Source organism: Zootoca vivipara, chromosome 7, assembly GCF_963506605.1.
Source record: "Zootoca vivipara chromosome 7, rZooViv1.1, whole genome shotgun sequence".
Taxonomy (NCBI): Eukaryota; Metazoa; Chordata; class Lepidosauria; order Squamata; family Lacertidae; genus Zootoca; species Zootoca vivipara.
In genome coordinates this window covers 51989883-52012625 of record NC_083282.1, presented here as the reverse complement: position 1 = coordinate 52012625, position 22743 = coordinate 51989883, and the positions used below count along the sequence as shown (strand labels likewise).

Here is a 22743-nt window from a genome sequence, read left to right as displayed (position 1 = left end):
AGCGAGATGAGCGCCGCAACCCCAGAGTCGGACACGACTGGACCTGATGGTCCTTTACTATTATTTTATATCCTGCCTACTCAAGCTTTGAAAGTGTAAGTAAGTTCAGCTAGGGGAAAAACAGCCTTGAGATTGGGGGAATCTCCAGTCAAGTATTGGCAAATAAGTGGGATTAAATACCTTTTTTCCTACTCAATTATTTACCCTTGTACATGTTAACAACTCCCACCATTACTTTATTCCAGAAAAGGCAAATTAGGGAACACTTGTCTGCAAGAAAACATATAGTTCCACCATAATTTATTGTATTTAGTTTATTTCATAAAATTTATACACTGCTTGATTATTTTAAAAACCCTCAAAGAGATTTACAAAATCTAAAATAGTAAAATCAAGGGAAAAATCACAACTGTTCTATAAAACATACAAAAGTTAAATACTTAAACATATATAAACGTATGCCTAGATTCAGGGCAAATTTATGTCTACTTTACATATTGCAACATTTCTATATGACAGACATTTCTAGGTAAGGAATTAACATATTGTCCATGTGTGTCAAATGCCCCTAAAAATCCCAACAGTATTCTCATCCCCTCAAAAGGGCCAATTAGCTGCTGCTCACAAAATAAAAATCACAATTAAAAAAAAACATTTTTGTGTTAGATCTGAAAAGAAAATACCTTTACTTAGCCTATCCTACCACAACCATGTTAAAAAAAATTATTTCATTCTCACAAGTTACTACTCTAAAAACCACAAAACTGTGCATTTGTGTATAATTTTTGAGTGTACACAGGTAAGGCAATAATCTCAAAAGTGACTTAACACAACTGAATCACAACTAGATTTTTGCCTTGGGAGCAACTAGTAAAATGCAAGAAGGAACATTATAATATTAAAAATTGCTAATGTACATGGAAATGCATATATGGAAATGTCAGCATATTTCACTAGTGGGTTAGGTATCAGTTCTTTCCTTCCCACATTTTAATTTTAATCATTGGAATTATACAGGACTATACCTCTCAATGAAAGTTGCAATATTGGAAAGAGCCCTATGCTGCCAACAATCTGATCAACAGCAGAAGTATATAGCCTTAAGTTCTAGCATTGAAAACACAGGCTCTCTCTCCCCCCTCCCCCCCGCCCCACGAAACAATCTGGAGTTACGAGTTCTCACTAACAGGGAGGAGATAAGCAAGGCCATTACCAGACAGATTGGATGAGTCTTCAGCTTTGTCCACTGGATCTGTAACAAGAAAGCAGATGTAAAATATACGCGAACTGTCACAAGGGCTAAATAGATTCTGGGTGACAGTAATAAGATCAGTTCCAGCAAACTGCTGCTCTGAAAAGTGACACTGTAAAAGCAGCTCTATGGAAATGCAAGCTGTTTGAGGACAATATTGTACTGTACTATTTCTTGTACTCTTGCATGCAGAATACATTTGATAAAGAACAAAGAGTGCTTTGGGTCTTTAGATTTATTGTGTCATGAACCTTTACACCTACTTTATCAGATGCCCAAGTACAATACACAGCTAAACAGGAAACAATGGCTTGGATCCAAAGATCCTGCTGCACCAGCCAAAGGCATTTAGACTCCAGGGAATTGGAAGACCCTGCAGAGCATCAGAGGATTCCCCAATCAGTTATCCCCCTTGCATGACTGTTATGTTAACTTCATCTTTGTATCCAAATCAATGTAATTCTATAATAATAATTTATTATTTATACCCCGCCCATCTGGCTGAGTCTCCCCAGCCACTCTGGGTGGCTCCCAATTGAATATGAAAACAATACAGCATTAAATATTAAAAGCTCCCCTAAACAGGGCTGCCTTCAGATGTCTTTTAAAATTAGGATAACTGCTTATTTCCTTGACATCTGATGGAAGAGCATTCCACAGGGTGGGTGCTGCTACCGAGAAGGCCCTCTGTCTGGTTCCCTGTAATCTCACTTCTCGCAATGAGGGAACCGCCAGAAGGCCCTCGGCGCTGGATCTCAGCTGAACAATGGGGGTGGAGACGCTCCTTCAGGTATACAGGACCAAGGCCTGTAATGAGCTCCTCATAACCTTTATTCAAAACCTGAAATGCTGTTAAATGTTACTACAAAGCCCCTTTTCCAGCTATCTTATAAAACAATTGTCAAGTACTGAGACCCTGAAGTATGAGAGGGTCTTTCTAGAGACAATGAAACGCTCGCTGGTTTCTGTAATTTCTGTTTTTTATGTAACCTTCCATTAACCTGAAAAAGAATGGGCCTGTTAAATTTTTCATAACCAAGCTTGCCAATGCGCATGCAGATCAAATCCTGAGTCATGATAGACATGAGAAATCTTGCTGTTTGCATTAGTTATAATGTTTCATATTTGGGAGTATAACAAACAGTCCACTCCCTTATTGTGTTTGCTTTGCATTTTTTATTTTTTTGCAAGGGCTGCTTCTCATGTCAATTCATCAACAAGCATATTAATACACATGTCAGATTTTTTTTTAATGTATTGGCAAAAGGAGCATCAGCAATTTCGACTCTCCAGTGGTTTCTCCATACATGTACTGAGAAGGAACAGACATTTCTGGTGTTTCAGCCGATAAACGGTTCCTAAAATGTTGCAAGTACGTATTAACATCCCTATCAAAAAGAAGTAACATGAAAAGCAGCTCTGAGTATTAAACAAAGAAGGTAAAAGAGCCGATGGGCTCATTACTCTGGTCATTACAGTTCAAATCAAAGCTGCACTTTTTATTCACAATCTCCTAAACCATTTTGCATGGGGTTTCACTATGGGTAATCCTAATGGAGCTTAAACGATTACTCGCTTACATCAACTGAAAAATCAATTTCCTGCTTCAAAAAGAGCTTGGGGCAACATTTGCAAGAGGAGAACATTGCGCTCTGTGTGTAAATGTTCAATTGCAACTATTAAATACAATCCTTGCAATTATGCATTTAAACAGAACAAATTCAGATGAAACAGAACAATCAATTTAAAACTGAATTTAACCAGTCTGCTTGTAATTTCTGCAGCGTCTCTGGTTCAGAACTTGATCCTCTTGTGCCAGTTATTGGAGCAGATTTCATAGCACATGTATGGGAAGATTAGCGATTTGGGTACAAAGCCAGAGCAGCTTGGGGTGAGGATTGCACTTGTTTAGTACGAAAGTAGAAAAAATGGCATGTAGTCAGGACAGGAAATACTTTCGGCACTGCAAAAGCTTTTGCTGATAATTTAACTCACCCTGATGGAAGCCTTGTTACAAAAGACCCGAGTAATGGCAAGCCAGGTGGGCAATTCCAATACATTCTGCAGGACTTCTTCATCTAGTTCAAGGTTAGTCAGCTGCCCCTGTCCTTTGAGTGTGCTCAGGTTGATCTTATCAGGAGAGAGGTTCTTTGTAAACCTGTTGCCAAGGGGGGGAAGAGAAAGAGTTAAAGCTTGCATGGATCAATGGATAGACTAGAGCAGGCATCCTCAAACTTCGGCCCTCCAGATGTTTTGGACTACAATTTCCATCTTCCTCAACCACTGGTCCTCTTAGCTAGGGATCATGGGAATTGTAGGCCAAAACATCTGGAGGGCCGCAGTTTGGGGATGCCTGGACTAGAGCAACCTTTCATCTCAGTTTCAGCTCATTCACCATAATTCTTGTTGTAAAGTAAGAATTATGTCATGAAATTGTCTACTTCTTACAGTGTCCTCCTTTGCAAGATTATATAGTGAGAAATATGAAAATTTTAAGATCCGTTTTACATTTAAAATGCTGCATTTTATCTGCATAACATTCTGCTGGAGCATATTAAGTTCTCTTGTTGCTAGTAATTATAATTATTAGCTGTTAATTCCTCCTCCTAGAAAACACATATATCTTTCAGTACATCATATTAGAGTCAATATGATGACTGAGGATAGTTCTAATGCTGGATAAAAACTGTAAAGGCTTTCACGGTAAAATAACAGGTAGAAGAATGGAGTGGAATGGAAAGTAGAATAGACTTTGGTATGAATACATTAAGCAGTGGGAAAGCAAAGATGGCAGTGAAACTATGAAGTGCATTTCTTTTAAATTTATACTTGGGACTTCTCTTTTGATATCCAGCCCTTTTAATACCTGGCTGCAATTCTCTGCCCATTTATGAGTTAATATACATAGGCTCAGCTGTGAACCTGTTTTCCTCTATGCTGGAAAATCTTGTCCTGTTCTTCCAAGCAACTTACACCAGCCATCTCCTTGTTTATCCACTGCAAAAGAGAATTGCTGTACTTTTTCAAACCCTGTTGTTAATTGTGTGTTCCCTGTTCAGAACTATTACACTGCATAATTAATGTTTGTTCAGATATTTTCCCTATATCGTCACCATAATCTGACGTTACCACAAGCTTTCTATAAGCAACCATTTAGCATGAGGCAGGACTTAAGGAGCTATAACAATCTGAGGTTAACAGCAAGCTTGCTGTGGGATTGTGCAGGGTTGCCCGATATTCTCTCCCTTGTGGATCACTCATCCCAAAACTATCTCTTAGAATTGCCCAATCCCAGAAAACTCCCAGCTCTTGTTGATACAGTACTAGGAACATTATATGGAGGGGTGAAAACACCAAGTTCAGATACATAATGACAGATATTTGCCAGTGTATGTTTTCACTTTCTTCCTCTGGCCTGATATAGATATAATATTCCTAATTTGCTTAGCAAGCTCACATTCTTCTACCCTCGACAGTGTAACATTACATCTGCATCACAAATGAACAGTAGCCAGGATTGCTGCCGTAACCAGATCTAGAACCAGGGCTTGAAGTGTTTACTCAACTCTGAGTACTGTACAAGGGCAATTCTGATTAGCCACAATCCTGGTTAGTACTGATGCACAGGAAAAAATATACCCAGGTTAAAGCAAACCTTGGGAAGGGAGTACAAGGGAATGCACAAGCTAACTTTATCTTGCTCTCAGTCTCTTAACCATGCCCCCCTCCCAATACAGGAAGTGTCTTTACACAGCTCAACTATGTCTACACTAGGGATGAGCAGACCTCTGACTTGTGGGATGTACTTTAAAAAAGCAACAACAGCAAAAACCCTGAGATCTACCAACTGGAGCCAGGTGCAAAATGGTGGCTCAGTTGGGCAGATATATGCTAGGAATTAATAAATATGGTGCATCTGAGCCATAGCTGCCAAGTCTCCCGCTGAAAAATGCGGGATCAGCGGCGGCGCGGCACCGGAAGTCGCTTCAACACATGTCCAGACATGCATAGAAGCAACTTCCTGTGCCGCTCTGCCCGATTTCCGGTGCCCAGACATGGGCAGAGCGGAACCCGAAATGGAGCCTCCCTGGCAGGTAGGAAATCCGGGGGATTTCCGGGATATTTTTTTTCTATTTGGGATAACAGCAGGAAATGGATTAAAATCTGGGGGTTTCCCGCGAAAAACAGGAGACTTGAAAGCTATGATCTGAGCACATGCTCAGCCAGAAATTTATAGGCATTGCCTTAGCAAAGCTAGGCCCCCCTCACCAAGTGTCCCCCCCCCCATCAGCCTACGGGTAATTTAGAAAGTGAAAGCTTTTTAGTTGTTGCTATTTTCAGACAATTGGAAAACAGAAGCACTTGCTGATCTACTGAAAATCACCCAGAGATCTACCAGTGGACCCTGATCTACATTCTGCCTACCTCTGGTCTGGACTGCTTGGCAGTAACTCTCCAATGTTTCAGACAGAAGTCTTTTCCAGTCGTATCAGGAGACGCCAGGAATTGAACCTGGGAACTTTTACATGCAAAAGATGTGCTTTACCACTGAGCGGTCCTTCTCCCCAACACAAGGAAAAGGAAACTAATGGACTAATAGTCTACCATGCACATGAGTTGTGTCTTTTTGCTAAGACTGGAAATTCAAGGAAGAGAAATTAGCATACACTCCTGAGGTGGTCAAGCTTTTACTGATTCAGAGTGCCTGATTTAATTAGTTATCTTCAATGAGGTAGCAGTGGCTGGGGTTGTTTTCTCCCCTGTGTATACAATAAAGATGTGAATAGGGCTATGAGAGAACAATTTAAGCCTTTATTCCTCTCTGGACACATGAATCCCTAGGCTGTATCTAATCCACAACTAGCAGAGTACTATATCACTCTGCAAAAAAATAGTTCTATTTAAAGCACATAACATTAACGTGATTCAACATCACACTGGGTTGGTGCAATAAGGTCTCTCAATGTGGTCACAGGCCACAGGGACTGTCAAGGGAAAAACAGATCAAGTTATCCTGCCCATTCCTCTCTCCAAAGGACCTAGCTCCATAGAAAAACGTTCTCAGCAAGAAACAAGCTGAACTGAAACTGTGTGATAATGTATCTTCATCCTTTCTGGATCCCAGATCATTGAGATTATTCACCTGGTAATTTGCTAATTACTGAAAACCCAAAAGCATTTCACACACATTCCTCTTTACTAATTCTAATTCTTCACAGCAGCCCAGCAGGTGGAGAAGAAAAACCCCATTGTTGGCAAGAGTAAGATTAGATTCCAGTGTTAATCACGCCCTGTGGTTCTCTCATTTCCCTTTGCCTGAAAAAGCACTACTTCATTGTGCCTTTCACAAAGACAGACTTCAACAAAACTCTGCCAGAAACTCAGCGGGGAGAAGAAGAGTGAACAAGGGCTATTCTGGTCACAAGTAGAATCAGTTCCAGGTTGGGCTGTGACTCTGCAAGAAACAGATGCTGAACAGGCAGCTGAGAACCTGGTGAACCCAATTTATGGCTAATTCATACATACCACTGGCCTCTCTATGTGCATTTAGTAGCATGGGCAAATGATCTAATCCTATGAGCAGTATAATTAGGCAGATACTCTTCAGTGCTACAGCAGGAACTTCCATGAAAGGGGTGGCTGAATATGTATTTCCTTGTCCACAAAAGTGGCTGCCACAGTACTGCATGAGCTGCCATCTTCACACATTACATTGCTCATAGGAATCAGCTACTTTCCTGAGCTCCTTAATGTATAACTAATATACAAGTTGGCTTACAGGTGGTTGGGTTTTGTTTTGTTTTGTTAGGCATGCTGATTCAGAGTGCCTGATGCTTGTATGCTACACATAGACACTGTGCAGCCTCCATATATCTCTGCTATTGCGAATCCCAGGCTAGAGACTAACAGAACTAACAGGATCACTGCAGGGAGCACAGTCCACAACAGTAGCTGCTCAAATTCCCTTTCTTGCAATACCTTTTCTTGCACTTTCAGTCAGGTGCTACCAGCTGTAGGAAAAGGTATCACCTGGACAATCCTCCGCCTTCTGATTCTCTTCTGAGCTATTATTCACTGCAAGAAGCAGCAGAAGGCTGAGATTGTTTTGTCTATGCAAGGACATTTTCTGTGGGAACTGTTCTTTGGACATGCACAGTATGACAGGAAGTACTGATAAAACCGGTTCTGTATAACTTGTGAGTCTCTTGTTTGCGTCTTGTGGTGAGAGAAACAGAGAGTCTTGGACTCTTGCTGGACTCTAAGCATGCCTTGAGCATGGCAGTGGTGAATGTCTGTATATATTTGCTACCAATATGTTTTTATGCCTGTCATGTAAAGGTCTACACTTGACTGAATCTTTATGGCGTCCATGAGTGTTTACTGCCTACCGTGTGTACCTCCAACCCCGAAGACGCTTCAAAGGAAGGAGCTGTGTTGAGATGTAACTCTGCTGAGTATGGATACTGCAACACACACGCAGTGAAAGTTATGCCAGACCCAATCCTTCTAAATCATCCATCAGAGGTTGAAGGATTGATGCAACAATCATATCAGTGAACTGTGAAACCATGTCATATTCCTACAGCCATGACTTTCATGCCATTCTGCAGGGCAACAGTAACAATGAACTCTGCAACACACCTAAAAATATCGAGTTCACAAAAAGAGAGAGACATATTTGCATTAATGTGTGGCTGCTCCTGTGGCAAACAAGAGATCACCCTGCCTCAAACAGCCAAGGGCAGCCAGGCTAAACAACATTTTCTAATGTTATCACAGTATATATAAAATGAGAAGTGAGAAAAGTAACTTGTTCCAGCTCACATCATTTGTTTCTGCGGGCAACAGACAGAAATGCTAATTTTACAATTGAGAGGAAGGAGGGCAGCTTGGCTGTCTGCTAGTTTCTCAGGCTCACGAAGTAGACAGGAAGCAAATAGTTCCCTGTAGCCTGTCCAAAATAGATTTTCCTTTTAGATTTGAAGTGTGGAACTGCAGGAAGATTACCAATGGGAAACTAGAGCAGGAGACACTGGAGAATATGGAGTATATCGCATACCCTCATTAATTAAACCCAGTTTGCATGTAACATTAAGGTATGCCATGACTTAGCATGAACACATGGGTTCCCAGAGAGAAGATTGTAACCACTGCACTTATTTCCTAGCCTGACTCCAGCTGCGCTACCTGGTGCTAAACCATGGTTTGAGTTTATCATGTCATCCAAACACAGGCTCATGATTTGTCTGGAGGAGACAAACCACCACCTGAGTTCTTAGCCCTGGATAGCATAGCAGCAGCAGAAGCAGCAGCAGGAGTACCAGGGGAAGAGTTTAGCCACCACAATCTCCTATCTGGGATCACATTAAGCCATAGTTTGGCTTAGCATTATGTGTACACTGAGCCTTAGAATGAAGAGGCAGAAAAGAAGTTTCTGTTTTCCATATATCAATAAAGGTAGGCAACTTTCGTAGTTGCATTGTGGTTAGCATGGAGATATACAGCTGATGAGCACTTCATATGAGGGTTCTGTTCCCGACCCCTGCGCATGTTGGTGGAGCGCATATAAGCGTGCTCTGCCCTGTTATGGCCCCATTCCATTCTGCTCCACCCCTGTTCCACCTTTTTGTGTCATGTTATATTATATTTTTGGGTCACATCTTGGTTTGGTGCCGTGCACAATTATGCATCTTTGGGGCGTGCATTAATCGGTCGTTGCCTGTATGTACATGACCAAAGGAGCAATACACCAGTAGATTCTAACTAGGCTAACTCATTTTAGCTAATCATGGCTCAGTTGCATTAGCAATACTTTATAAGATGGGGAGAGGTGGGATATCATTCAGACCAGACCTGGACCTGTTATTGCTTCATCCACACAATTACCGTAGGTCTGAAGGTGATTAGAATTTCCTGTAACAGTCACTTAACTCCTTAACAAAACTACAAATTCCAGAGTTAACTGAAGCATGTGTGTGGAACCTCTGGCCCTCCAGATATCACTGAACTCAATTTTCATTAGCCAAGAGATATCATGGTCAAGAGATACCATTGTTATCATGGTCAATAGTCAAGGAAGGAGGCAGTTGTAGTCCAACATCATTCGTTTGGAGGGCCTCACCTTGTAAGGACAATGTGTCCTGAAAAGCAGGTAATAAATTAAATAAATAAATGAGAAAAATTGAGGACCAAATGTTTTATGTTGTTGTTTAGTCGTTTAGTCGTGTCCGACTCTTCGTGTCCCCATGGACCATAGCACGCCAGGCACTCCTGTCTTGCACTGCCTCCCGCAGTTTGGTCAAACAAAAATCATTTTGGTTGCCAGATATTGAATATTTGCTTTATTTTGTGACCTTCAGTACTTCCCTAGCAGTGTTTATTGTGGAGTCAGTGCTCCTCAGGCATACCAGTTTCCTTCAGCATCCACATGACACTTTTGGAATAAAAAAGCCAACCCATATTTCCCCCAATCTTATATGGATTTACGCTTTCAGGGAGAAATTCAATAATTTAAAAATACAAAAAACTGTTGCCAAAACAACACATTTGCAAATTAAACTCCCATTTGGAAACGTCCCATATGCCATTTATCTAAGATCAACCTAACTAGATTTTCACAGTATGTAAAAAAAGATACATTTTCCACTTGTACTCATCTAAGTCAGTTTCAAGGGGTTGCTGTAAAGATAAATGAAGAAACCTCATGACAGCTATCTTGACCTCCTTAGAAGGAGGACAGTACCCAAATGAGATGATTAATAATACTAAGACGCTGAAAAGTCTTCATTTTAATGAATTAAATGCAGAACATCGTGGGAATTTTAATGTGTGTGTGGCAGGTAGAGCTGTAATTCTTTGAATTTACATTTTGGAAGTGTTTATATATCCAATGAAGCAGATTTATTACCAGACATATATAGCTATTTAATAAGAGCCTTGGAATATACACCACAAAATTATGAATGGCACTTAGGCAAATCCATATTCTTAAAAGCCAAGAGTTCCTTTGGTTTAGCTCAAAATCAATCAGGGGTTGAAGGGGTTGATCAATGATTTCTGAACACTGACATACATTTGAGGAGTATTGCAGAGTAGCTTCAGATTCAGTAATAAGATGATATTGGGAAGACATCAGAGTAGAGAACTAAAAATAGCTCTGTTTGGAAAAGAAATAGAACTGAGCTAGTACCAAACATCTATTCTACAAAAAAAAAAAAAAATAGCAGCTTGGATGACACTCTAGTACACACACACACACATGCAGAGAGAGAAAGAAAGAAAGAAAGAAAGAAAGAATAAAAAGGCAGTTTAAGGAGGGAAACCATATATTAAGAACTCGGGCTGCTGGTGTACTTGTGCAGCAAACAGTCCAATTAGGAAACGAAGAACAGAGAAGTATTGCCAACAGTGGTACCTCGGTTTGCGAACGCAATCCATTCCGCGGAGGCGTTCGCTCGCCGAAGGCACGCTTCTGCGTGTGCTGCGCATATCGCTTCTGCGCATCCGACCACCGCGGAACCCGGATATAAACACTTCCAGGTCCGCGGCATTCGTAAACGGAGGCGTTCATAAACGGAGGTAGGCGTAAACAGAGATTCCACTGTACAGTAAGCCTGCAACTTGATCACACCTAAAGCCAAAATTGCATGTAGTCAAAACACATAGGGTTCAATGGCAGATGGGATTGCAAAAGTCCTTTTCCCAGAACTCTGCCCCCTGTCCGTCCTTCCTTCCTTTCTTCCTTGGCCACATGAGTTTAAAGATGCATAAGGTGTGGGCTTACTGTACTAGATTATGAGAGTTCATTGTATCTCACTTCAGAACAACAGTTAAATCTATCTTGCTCTATTTTCTTGCATGCAGAAGTTCTGGACCAACAGATTTTGGTCTGCTCCTTTCCTCCATGTTCAAACTACAGTAATGGATTGGGTCCCGCTTTGAATCAATAATGTAATGCGATGACTTGCTTATACATGCAAGTTCCATTCAAATATTTAAAGGTTCAGGGGAGATACCACTCAAATATCTTCGTATTGCCAAGACTTAATGCTTGTAAATGATTAACATAGGCAAAAATATATATAGTCACAAGTGTAGAGATGGAAATGGTTTAGGTTGTGGCTGTCAGTGCTGCTTGGTAAGGTCAGAACTCTTGGTGATCCTGTTAGGGAATAATCTGTGTGTGCTCATTATTTTACATACTTATGCACACTTTTTGCTTGGTTTGTATGCTTTATTCATTTGTTTTCTTACGTTTTATTAGATCAGCTAATGGGAGGGGACAGATAAATGCTCAATACAGAGTTCTTTTTATTCAGCAAAAATTGAGAGTAAGAGCTGTTCAACAGTGAAATGGACTCCCCTGGGAGGTGGTGGACTCTCCTTCCTCAGAGGTTTTAAAGCAGAGGTTGGATCTATCATGGATGCTTTGGTTGAGATTCCTGCGTTGCAGGGGGTTGGACTAGATGATTTCCAACTCTATGATTCTATATGCCTTACGAGAGTATGTTTCCTGTCATAACTTTAGCTGGGGAGGCTAAAGCAAGGTTTCACCCTTGTCTCTATAGTGTACATAGGCATTACATGGTTAAATTCAAGCACCAGGAGTGTACTGCTGGCTGGTTTACTTTCAAACACACAGCACCTTTAGGGGGTGCACCTTTATGCTAAAAGTTCCATTCCACTAAAAGATCACCCATTTTTAACAGTTCGGAGTTTTGTGGTTTCACACTTCCTTTCAGCTGCAACAGATATTTTAGGCAACCACTGTCTCTAGTTTAACAAAGTCTTGCAAATTATCCAGCTACACGTAGGAGGTTATGATATAAACCAAGGGTGGGGGAACTTTTTTTACTTTCAAGAGACACATTCCCTGGGGAGTAATCTCTCAGGGAGTGCATGCCAGCAATATACCATTTTTTTAAAATGTAAATTTATTTATTAAATTTGTATACCACCCTTCATCTGAAAGCAGTATACAAGGTTAAAGGACAAAGTGAATCTTTCGTTCGGCCACCTTCCGCCTACCCTTTGCCAACTGAATGAAATTAGGCCAATGTCCCCACTTGGTATAAAACAGTCATGAATGCAAAGCTGCTCTTCTTAGGAACAAAGGAAGCTTCCTTATACAGTGGAACCTCGTGTTACAGACGGGATCTGTTCTGGAACTGACGCAAGCCGAAGTGCTGTGTCTGCGCACGCACGCAGCGCAATTTAGCGCTTCTGTGCATGAGCAAGTGGCGAAACCAGGAAGTAGCCCGTTCCGGTGCTTCCGAGTTGCCGCAGGACGCAACATGAAAACACGTAATCTGAAGTGGATGCAACATGAGGTATGACACTGGTTCATCTAGCACAGTACTGTCTACACTGACGGGCAGCAGTGCTAGGACTTCAAAAAGGCGTCTTTCCCAGTCCAAATTGTCTATGTGGGGTAGAGGTTTTCAACCTTTTGGGGTCCACAGCTCCCTTGACCAACTACATTCTTTCTGCAGCACCCCTGTGGGGCTCAGGAGCCCAGTTATATCACCCCTTGCCTGGAGAGCTGGCAGCCCCTCACCCCTTTTCAAACACCCTCCCCTTGTGGAGTGTTTCCTCAGCCTCCTTTCTTCCCCCCTCTCCTTAGGAATCCTCTGAGCAGCTGCTGCCCCTGGTCTCTGAGCTGCCCCCCCATAGCTGCCAAGCCTCCCGTTTTCCCTGGGAAACCCCCGTTTTTAAAGCCGTTTCCCCCTGTCATCCCGAATGGCAAAATATCCCGTAATTCCCCCGGATTTCTTCCAGTGCTGCTCTGCCCATGTCTGGGCACTGGAAATCGGGCAGCGCTGGCACCGGAAGTTGCTTCTACGCATGTCTGGACATGTGTAGAAGCAACTTCCAGTGTCGGCGCTGCTGATCCCCTATTTTTCTAACCAGGACTTGGCAGCTATGCCCCCGCCCCAAAGAGAAGTGCCGCCTCACACTGCCCTCCAGTGGCCTGGGAAGCACTCCTTGGCCAGCCCCATAGGCACCATTCATCTAGGGAGCTTGTAGCCAGGAATGCTGCAACAAACAGCTGTGCAAGTCTTTGGGAGGCGGAGACTTGAGAGGGCATCAGAAGAGGGAGGGAAGGAAAGAGGGACAGAGGCCAGTGTTGCCCGCGGCACCCCTGACCTTCATTCAAGGCATCCCAGGGTGCCATGGCACGCTGATTGAAAACCACAGATGTGGGAAAACCACTGATTGCAGGGACCTTATGCATGCAAACCGGATGCTCTGCCATTGCTTTGCTTCCCATCAGCGAGGCCAAGAGGAGGGAGTGTTTTGTCATCTGGGCAGCCCAGGACCTCCACACACACAGTCCAGGCTTTGCGCCATTGAGCTATTGCTCTTCCAGTATGTATGAAAATACTGCAATCTTCAATAATAGTGTGTGGGATGTATGGGCATTAGAGAGCCAGGGATAGTCAAAGAATTAATAAGAAATACAAATTTGTCCAAAGCAAGGCAATTCACAGACAGGGAATAAATAATTTCCCATAATTTCTAGCTTATCTAGAAGATGCCTAAAGACTACCTATGTTCTCCTCCTGCTCCATTTAAATAGTATACTTTTAACTACCGAGCTAAACACACCCATACCCTCCTTTTCTTAGAGAGAATACAACTGCTGACTAATTTCTCAATAAGTTGATGCTATCCTCAATGGAAGAGATATGAGAACATGACGCATCTTCCCTCCCCCCCAAGGATGATGTAATCTAGGTCCGTTTGAAAGAGAACAGTAGAAGACAGTTTTGCAACATTAAGGAATATAAAAACCTGCTGTTGAGGCTGGCAAGAGGAGGGAGAGAGTGACCTTCCACCTCTGGAAGGCAAAAGGGACCTCAGGATCCCTCTCTAGGGGCTTCATGTGCGTCAGTGTATTTGCTGCATGTACAAGTGCTGTGCTGTCTGTTCCAACTTGTGGTGTTATTGGCAGCTGTCTGTCTCGAGAGACAACGGAGTACGCCTGTGGGGTGAAGTCAAATTGCAGCGTAAGCAGCACTGGAGTGACCTCCCCAGGGTGCAAGCCTGGGCAGTATGTCCTGGGCTGCCCAGATAACAAAGTAAAGATGAAAGGTAAAGGACCCCAGGACGGTTAAGTCCAGTCAAAGGTGACTATGGGGTGCCACACTCATCTCACATTTCAGGTCGAGGGAGCCGGTGTTTGTCCAAGACAGGTTTCCGGGTCATGTGGCCAGCATAACTAAACCACTTCTGGCACAACAGGACACCATGATGAGTGCCAGAGGAAACGCCATTTACCTTCCCGCCACAGTGGTACCTATTTATCTAATTCACTGGTGTGCTTTTGAACTGGGAAGAATTGGCAGAAGCTGGGACAGAGCAACAGAAGCTCACCACTGTTGCGCAGATTTGAACCACCGACCTTCTGATCAGCAAGCCCAAGAGGCTCAGTGGTTTAGTCCACAGCGCAATATGTTTGGCACCAGCTTGGCTGCAGGAGTTGCTGGAAGGAGGTGTACAAGACGCCATCCAACTGTTTTAAGGACTCCAGTCCAGATTTGTGTAGTAATTTACTCCTTAGCTGTTATTGGCAGCTGTCTGTCTCGAGAGACAACGGAGTACGCCTGTGGGGGTGAAGTCAAATTGCAGCGTAAGCAGCACTGGAGTGACCTCCCCAGGGTGCAAGCCTGGGCAGTATGTCCTGGGCTGCCCAGATAACAAAGTAAAGATGAAAGGTAAAGGACCCCAGGACTCCAGTCAAAGGTGACTATGGGGTGCCACACTCATCTCACATTTCAGGTCGAGGGAGCCGGTGTTTGTCCAAGACAGGTTTCCGGGTCATGTGGCCAGCATAACTAAACCACTTCTGGCACAACAGGACACCATGATGAGTGCCAGAGGAAACGCCATTTACCTTCCCGCCACAGTGGTACCTATTTATCTAATTCACTGGTGTGCTTTTGAACTGGGAAGAATTGGCAGAAGCTGGGACAGAGCAACAGAAGCTCACCACTGTTGCGCAGATTTGAACCACCGACCTTCTGATCAGCAAGCCCAAGAGGCTCAGTGGTTTAGTCCACAGCGCAATATGTTTGGCACCAGCTTGGCTGCAGGAGTTGCTGGAAGGAGGTGTACAAGACGCCATCCAACTGTTTTAAGGACTCCAGTCCAGATTTGTGTAGTAATTTACTCCTTAGCCTTTTCTTCTCCCAAAGATACCCTGCAAGGCAGCAAAGGTTTGGGAGTTTTCCTTCTGGATGGGCTAGCTTCCCAGATTAGCGAGCCCCATCTGCCCCTCATTTCCCTCTACAGCAGGCATCCCCAAACTGCGGCCCTCCAGATGTTTTGGCCTACAACTCCCATGATCCATAGCTAACAGGACCAGTGGTTGGGGAAGATGGGAATTGTAGGCCAAAACATCTGGAGGGCCAAAGTTTGGGGATGCCTGCTCTACAGCATGTGCAGAAACTGCCTTCTTGACCACTAGCCCCACTATTGGTCTCATCTGCTCAACCCTCAGCAGGTTAACTTGAAGATTTATAGGGGCTGGGGAATGCTGGCAACCAGCCAGCCCCATCACCTGCTCCCACTTTGGGGACTAATTGTTACCACCTACCTGAGGGGCCCCACCCAGCAGTACTTGCTCGCAGAATCACTACTTCATGACAGGTATCACACCAAGGACCCAGGTGTGGAAACTCCAGAAAATTTGCTTTCACTTTTTGAACTTCAGCCTGTGACATTCACTTGTACTTCCCCTTCCCTCTCCACCATTCAGTTTTGTTTCCATCAACCCACCAAAGCAGACTAAACACTTCCTTTTTCTATTTCACTCACTCCAAATATTTCCTATGAGCCTTCTGGGTTTTGGAAAGATCGTCTTCAGAAACCATTCAAAGGTCTCAAGAATAACCGGGATGTTTATAATCTACACATTATATTATAGATGTCAAGAATCAAGGTACAGTTTCAGCCCATTACAAAATATTCCATAATATCAAAATAGGACATTATCATAATCTACTATCTATTCTGGAAAGTGGTTTGTCTGTCCATTTGTTCATATTTTCTGATGCCTCTTGGGATACCGTTGCCAAACTCAGCATGAGGGTTCCTGAGCTAGAGGCAGGAGTCTTCATCTATTTTTGGATGCTGGGCACCATTTTGACACAATTAAATACTAGCTCCCCTCCAAATTGATTTGGGACCAACTCAGGTTCTCCCTAGGTCAGATTAAAGTATTGAGTTAGTGTGTGTGTGCACACACAGTGTCTAAACACACTACACATTAAAAAAATTCTTTCTGATTTCCCCAGAAGCACTGGGTACTCCACACTAGACCAATGAAATGGCCAACTTAAAATCCCAACAATGTCCTCACTACGGAAGAATTTAATAGAATTCTTCCCTAGGCTCATTATGAATTCATTGCAGTGGTTCCACTCCTACTTTGTCAAGTTCAGAAGCTGATGCTATGGGCTTATTGATCGGGCTCACAGAACCAACAAGTTGGGGTTCTTCTTGTTACAATTTCATTTTCACTTTTACTAAGACAATATAGGGAATGACCAATACCTTTGCAGGTCTTTCTTTGAAAAACATTTATTGCTTTGCTTACTGGAGTGAGCCAAGCATTTCTGATGGGGGGGGGATCAATCTCACTTCATTCATCCTGTGAAATGTAATTCTCTGGAAATGACAAATTAGCCCTGTTTAATTCATTTTATTTTTTCTTCAGCGGAGCAATGCAGTTTGTATATGGGATCAAAGGAAAGTCAGGAAAAGGAGAACTACCAATTCCATCATCTTTCTTCCTGGTTCTCTTCTGCATCAACGGAATATGAAAATCAAGCCATAGAATCATAGAATTGTAGAGTTGCAAGTGCAATACAGGAATATGCAGCTGTCCCATACAGGGATCAAACCTGCAACCTTGGCATTACCAGCACCACCCTCTAACCAACTGAACTATGCAACAATAGTCACTTATTTTAAGGAAGTTTCCATTCCTAAGATCCACAATAAAACTTCAATCCAAGCAGAATCCCAAAAGAAATGTGGTCACTATTCAATAAAAAATGTTTGAAATTTTAAACACAAACTAAAATTAAGTCATTATATTCAAAAGATCACAATTCAAATGTTTTTCAAGCCAGGGCAGAGAAGTTCATTCCATAAGAAAATCTTTAGAGGGGAAAATGGTCTTAGCACAGTAAGCCACTCAAACAATGAGGTATTACATGAACTGAAAAAAGAGGAAATAAATCAAACCAGACTATTTCTCATCCTCAGGCTAAATACTGTATGCCACTGATCATGAGATCATGTATCATTTGATACTCCAAAGCCTGCAAGCAAACTATTGGTGAGAGTCAGTAAGTGACAAAGCAGCAATTCCTTCACATGCACATTGTGCAACGCCAGCCCCCCCAACCCAACCCACCACTATCACCCAGCCTAGGGAGTTAAATGATTCAACAGCAGAAAAGACTGACCCAGAAGGAAACAACCTGGGAGCCTGAATACTAAAAACAAAGTAAATCACTGTAAGTAACGGCCTGTGTTTCTATAGCAACTCTCCAATCCTGGTTTGCACAACACAGTAGGCAAAGCAAATGCACAGGCCCCCCAGAAAAAAGCTCACAGCTGTTTTGTTCTTTCCTGGTCCATTTTGCTTCTGTGCCACACTGAGCTAAGCCAAGGTTTGGCTTGTGTGTGGTCCAAACCCAGGCTCACAGTTAAGTTCTCTCCATACTAACCATGGCAGCCCCTGCCTTGAAGAAAGTGCTACACAGAAGCAGCTTATCAACTCATTGGATGGATGAGGTCCCTTGTACAGTAATGCAGGACAGGTGATTGAGAGCCTTCTGATCTCTACCAGCTGTCCAGGATGCAGAGATGTAAAGGGGAGAAAGAATAACCAATACAACTGGGAATCTGAAAATAATAGTTTGGTCAAGTCTTAATCTTTAGTAAAATATTGTTATGCTGATCAGCTTATGATGGGTAGGAAGTAATTTTGATTCTGCCAGAGCAAAACTAAGTGCTTGGTTCGTCCTGCCTTCTCAGTGCACATCTATCTTATCCCTAAATTGACCAGGCTCCTTCCACTTAGGAAGATCCAGTCAAAGGGTGTTTTCTGTCTTGCTGCTTGATCACAAGAGGCCCTCATCCTGCAGAGAAACACTGGCCTGTGAAAAACATGGCAGACACTGGGAAGATTTCTTAAATCATCTTATCTAGTTATATGCTGCCTGCAACCAACTAAACCCTCTGTTTTCTGTCATCAGTCTTACTCCTTTATGATAAACCCTATTGCACTCTTTCACCATTAACTAATTTCTAAATGGCAAACATTGGCAACATCAGCTTTAAGTTTTGTATTTTACCTAAGATAACTGCAGTCACAGAAAAAATAGATACAGTTTGCCTTATGGCAGGGAATATGTGTTTTGCAAGCCTACCAGCTATTTCAATATATTATGACAGTTTTTATGCTTTTTCCTTCATTCACTACCAAAATAAGAGCAGATGGAGAAACGAGAATTCCTAACTTAACAAGAGTGTACTTATGTTTTGGTACAATTCCTTTAAAAGCAGCCCTATTTGTAATTGGTGAGTCACTGAATATATTTACAGGCTTGCTACAGACCAAGAACTTTAGTTCAAGTCTTTATGTGTTATTCTGCTAGATGTCAAATCTATATTACTTTCAGTTCAAGCATATAAAAAGCTTCAAAATATCAGGATTAGCAGCTGAGGGCCAGTGCTTCAAACCATGGCTCAAGATATTCACTGAGCTTTATGCTGGATTTTCCCAGACTACTGTTTTCTTCTACATAATAAAAGTGTCTGAATGATTTTTTTCACACATTTATGCAGTTGCCATCATTATTCATTTGGTGTAAGGGATCTACACACTTCTTCAACAAGAATATCACATTTTCACAGTGCTTGAACTGCAATAGTTTTTACCTGGGTAAGGAAAATTAACATTTTAGCTAGCAGAATTACAATACAGTAGATAGTATATGGATTATGGCTGTACAGTTGTCAGCTTTCTGTAATTTGTTCTTCTTGGCTCTTTCACGGTTTGGAAGTTTTACTTCATTTTAGAAATATGTTTATGCAAGTTATCTTTTGGGCTTTTGGACAGGGAGAGGCATGGAAATTTACTTTAAAAACAAACATGCGCCTACTATCAATGACACCCAGGAGTTCTCATTTGCACCCATATTACAACTATACCCATCCACTGATGCTACTCTGTGAATTTTTCAGTTTAATGTTGTTACAATTCTTTATCAGACAAGGACTACCATGTCTCATAGCACCACCACATGCCCCTTCTCCAAAAATACTTAAACATAAGTAGTGGAATTTTTTATTGGGGGGGGGATGCCTAAAGCATGCTGCAGGTATTCTTAGCTCTAAGCTGCCTTGTTTCACACTGATGGCTCCCATGGCAGCAGTCTTCCCTTCAGCTTCCCCCAGCATTTGTACATTCTCTTTTACCTGCCCCAGAACACACACCCATAGTCAAGAAGGGAAGGAGCGAAGCAACAGCAACATGGTTACAGCAATGCTATCCTTTCCCCCACAATGTGCAGGCTGGGTAGTACATTATGAGGAACAGAGAGACTACTGGAGTAAGGGGAAATAATGTGACTGGGGCACGTGTTAACTGATCATGTGGAAAAGCTTTAACGGGCAGGCTCTTGCAAGTTGTTTCACTTTCTTCACGTCTCAGTTTTTGGTCAGTATTATAAACAAAAGGTACCTTCTTAAAGCCCCAAATGGGTAGGATTCTCAAATGAACACTAGCACACCATATTTTGAATTAGCACAGTTTGTCCTATGTTTTCCAACTTAGGCATTTTCTATGTTAGTTAGTGACAGCCAGAAATATCATCAGCTTACTAACAAATAATGATGACACAAGTGAAATGTTGCATGAATACTGTGTACAAACAACACAGATGGTGAATTTAGTGTTGGGCATGAGCCCAGATTTTCAGAGTTTCAACTGTATGCACCAGTAATTTGTTACTGCTTTTCCCTCAATATATTGCGGGAATATATATTGACTGGTCATCCTAGCATACGCTTTTCCTCAGTTGTGTTATATTACTTGTGCTGTCCTTGAGCTCTCCATACTCTTAAACACTAACTACCTTGAAACAGATGTCTCCCTGTCTCATGTTACTAATCCCAAATGCAAAGGGGGAAAACTAACTCATGCACCGGTCCTTCAATTGTTTAAGACTCTGGTTGCCAGCGGGAGAATTATTTTTATTTATTTACTTATTTCAAACAAGCAAGCCAGAAAGATGCAAGCTTCGGAACTATAAGCAGCCCTTAAGAGAAGATGTTCAGCCTTCACTGACTCTGTGCAAAATTTTAACTAATCTGGAAGAGGAGGAAGCCAAAGGAATAGATTATATGCACGCACACACAATATAAAACAGTGGCTGGGGCGGGGTGGGGGGGTGGGAATCATCTCCAGCATCATTACGGCCAGAGCTGAAGGATTAAATGGCAACATCAAAAGCAGGATTTCATCTGTTGCCAAGGAAGGGACGGGGCAGAGGGCAGAAGAGAGAGAAGGCAGAATACTGGCAAGGCAGAAAAAGGGGACAAACCCAATGGAAGCATAGACAGCAACAAATGGAATTGGGGGCTGGGGAGGGGAAAGAAGTGCACAAGAAAACAAGCGTTTTGTGGGAGGCAAATAATCGGGGGGTCCGTCTGGTGACCCTTTCCCCCTTCCCCTCGTGGTTTCTGCTGTCGCAAAGACCTTTGCCACAGGGGAAGGTTTCTCGGGGACCTGCACCCCTATTCGCCTCTGTCTGCCCTTCACACAGCCCCCCCCCCAAGGGCTCCTTTCCCCCCTTTTTGCCTCCGCACAACTCGAAGAGGGAGACCTGCCGACGCTCACCTGGACAGGTGCTTCAGGATCTGCTTCTTGAAGAGGCCAGCCATGCCGGGGCCCTGGACAGGACGAAGCTCCTCTTAACACCCCAGGGGCTCCATCACAGCCTCCCTCGCCGCCCTGCGCCTCCGCCGCTCCGGCCGCCTCCTGCCATCGCCAGTCCCCTCCCTCCCTCCCTCCCGGTCTCAGACGCCGACGGAATCCCGGCCACCACCGCGGCCAAGTCCGACAGAGCCACCTTCAGCCCCCGCCCGCCGGAGAGAGGCGGGACGAACACGGCGGCGGCGTGGCAGCGCCCTCTGTTGGCTCACAGGGAGAGCAGCAGCAGACGCAGCAGCAACCTCTCCCTGCATGTTACCGAAGCTGCAGCCAAGGCACAACATCCCCGTGGTGTCTGTCGTTGTGGGCAATATGGTGCTTTGCGCTCTTTAATTCTTGCTATTGTTTTAAATTGGCCTTTGTCTAACGCGGAGGGTGGATTTGTAAAATGCTCGAGGTCCCAACGGCCACTTCGGCTGCTGGCCAGGCGGAGTATAAATAAGTAAATAGATAATTATCATCACCATAGTGGGGCTCGCTCTCATGCAGGGCTGGCCCAAGACATCTTGCTGCCTGAATCAAAAGTCAAGGTGGCACCTCCTCCCGTGCCATGTACAAACGCCAACCAGGCTGTCAGATGCCTTTTAATTCAACGTTGCTGCTTTCCACTGCAAAGGAGGGCAGTAGGCTGGCTTAAGAGCAGACAAACATTATCCTGTCACCATCCTGCTGCTGCTCTCAGATCTCCAGCGTTTGCAGCCCAATGCAGCTGCCTCACTCCGCCTACAGGTAAAGACAGCATCTGCTAAAACCCATTTGGTTTAAGCAAGCCTACCCAGCTACCGGTAGCTCACTGTAATATGTAGGTTTACTTTGAGGCAGCTGATTTTAAAGCAAATTGTTTTGCTTTAAAGAAGGATACAGTTCAAGAAGGATACTGACAAGCTGGAACGTGTCCAGAAGAGGGCAACCAAAATGGTCAAAGGCCTGGAAACGATGCCTTATGAGGAACGGCTTAGGGAGCTGGGTATGTTTAGCCTGGAGAAGGGAAGGTTAAGGGGTGATATGATAGCCATGTTCAAATATATAAAGGGATGTCATATAGAGGAGGGAGAAAGGTTGTTTTCTGCTGCTCCAGAGAAGCGGACACGGAGCAATGGATTCAAACTACAAGAAAGAAGATTCCACCTAAACATTAGGAAGAACTCCCTGACAGTAAGAGCTGTTCGGCAGTGGAATTTGCTACCAAGGAGTGTGGTGGAGTCTCCTTCTTTGGAGGTCTTTAAGCAGAGGCTTGGCAGGCATATGTCAAGAATGCTTTGATGGTGTTTCCTGCTTGGCAAGGGGTTGGACTGGATGGCCCATGTGGTCTCTTCCAACTCTATGATTCTATGATTCTATTCTATGTTTTAAAAACCATACAGCTGGCATCTCCTGGTTTGGAGTACAGTATGTCGGATGTAGTTTTGTAATTGTATACACAGATCATTTTGGTAAATGGCTCATGGGGTGCAGCTGATATGGCAGTGCTCATGGG

At 43.2% G+C, this 22743-nt stretch overlaps 1 protein-coding gene across 3 annotated transcripts in view; it reads right to left on the bottom strand.

The window, feature by feature from the left end:
* The window catches only part of BLTP3A (bridge-like lipid transfer protein family member 3A), a 53416-nt gene extending 32095 nt beyond the window's left edge, over positions 1-21321 (bottom strand). For all 3 annotated transcript variants that reach the window (XM_035122159.2, XM_035122162.2, XM_035122160.2), the window contains exons 1-3: positions 21174-21321; positions 3248-3410; positions 1214-1252 (exon numbers count right to left, since the gene is read on the bottom strand). In XM_035122159.2, the coding sequence (XP_034978050.1) occupies positions 1214-1252; positions 3248-3410; positions 21174-21217 (246 nt within the window). In that variant the 5' untranslated portion in view covers positions 21218-21321. The remainder of the gene's footprint in view (positions 1-1213; positions 1253-3247; positions 3411-21173) is intronic.
* Positions 21322-22743: the final 1422 nt, after the last annotated feature.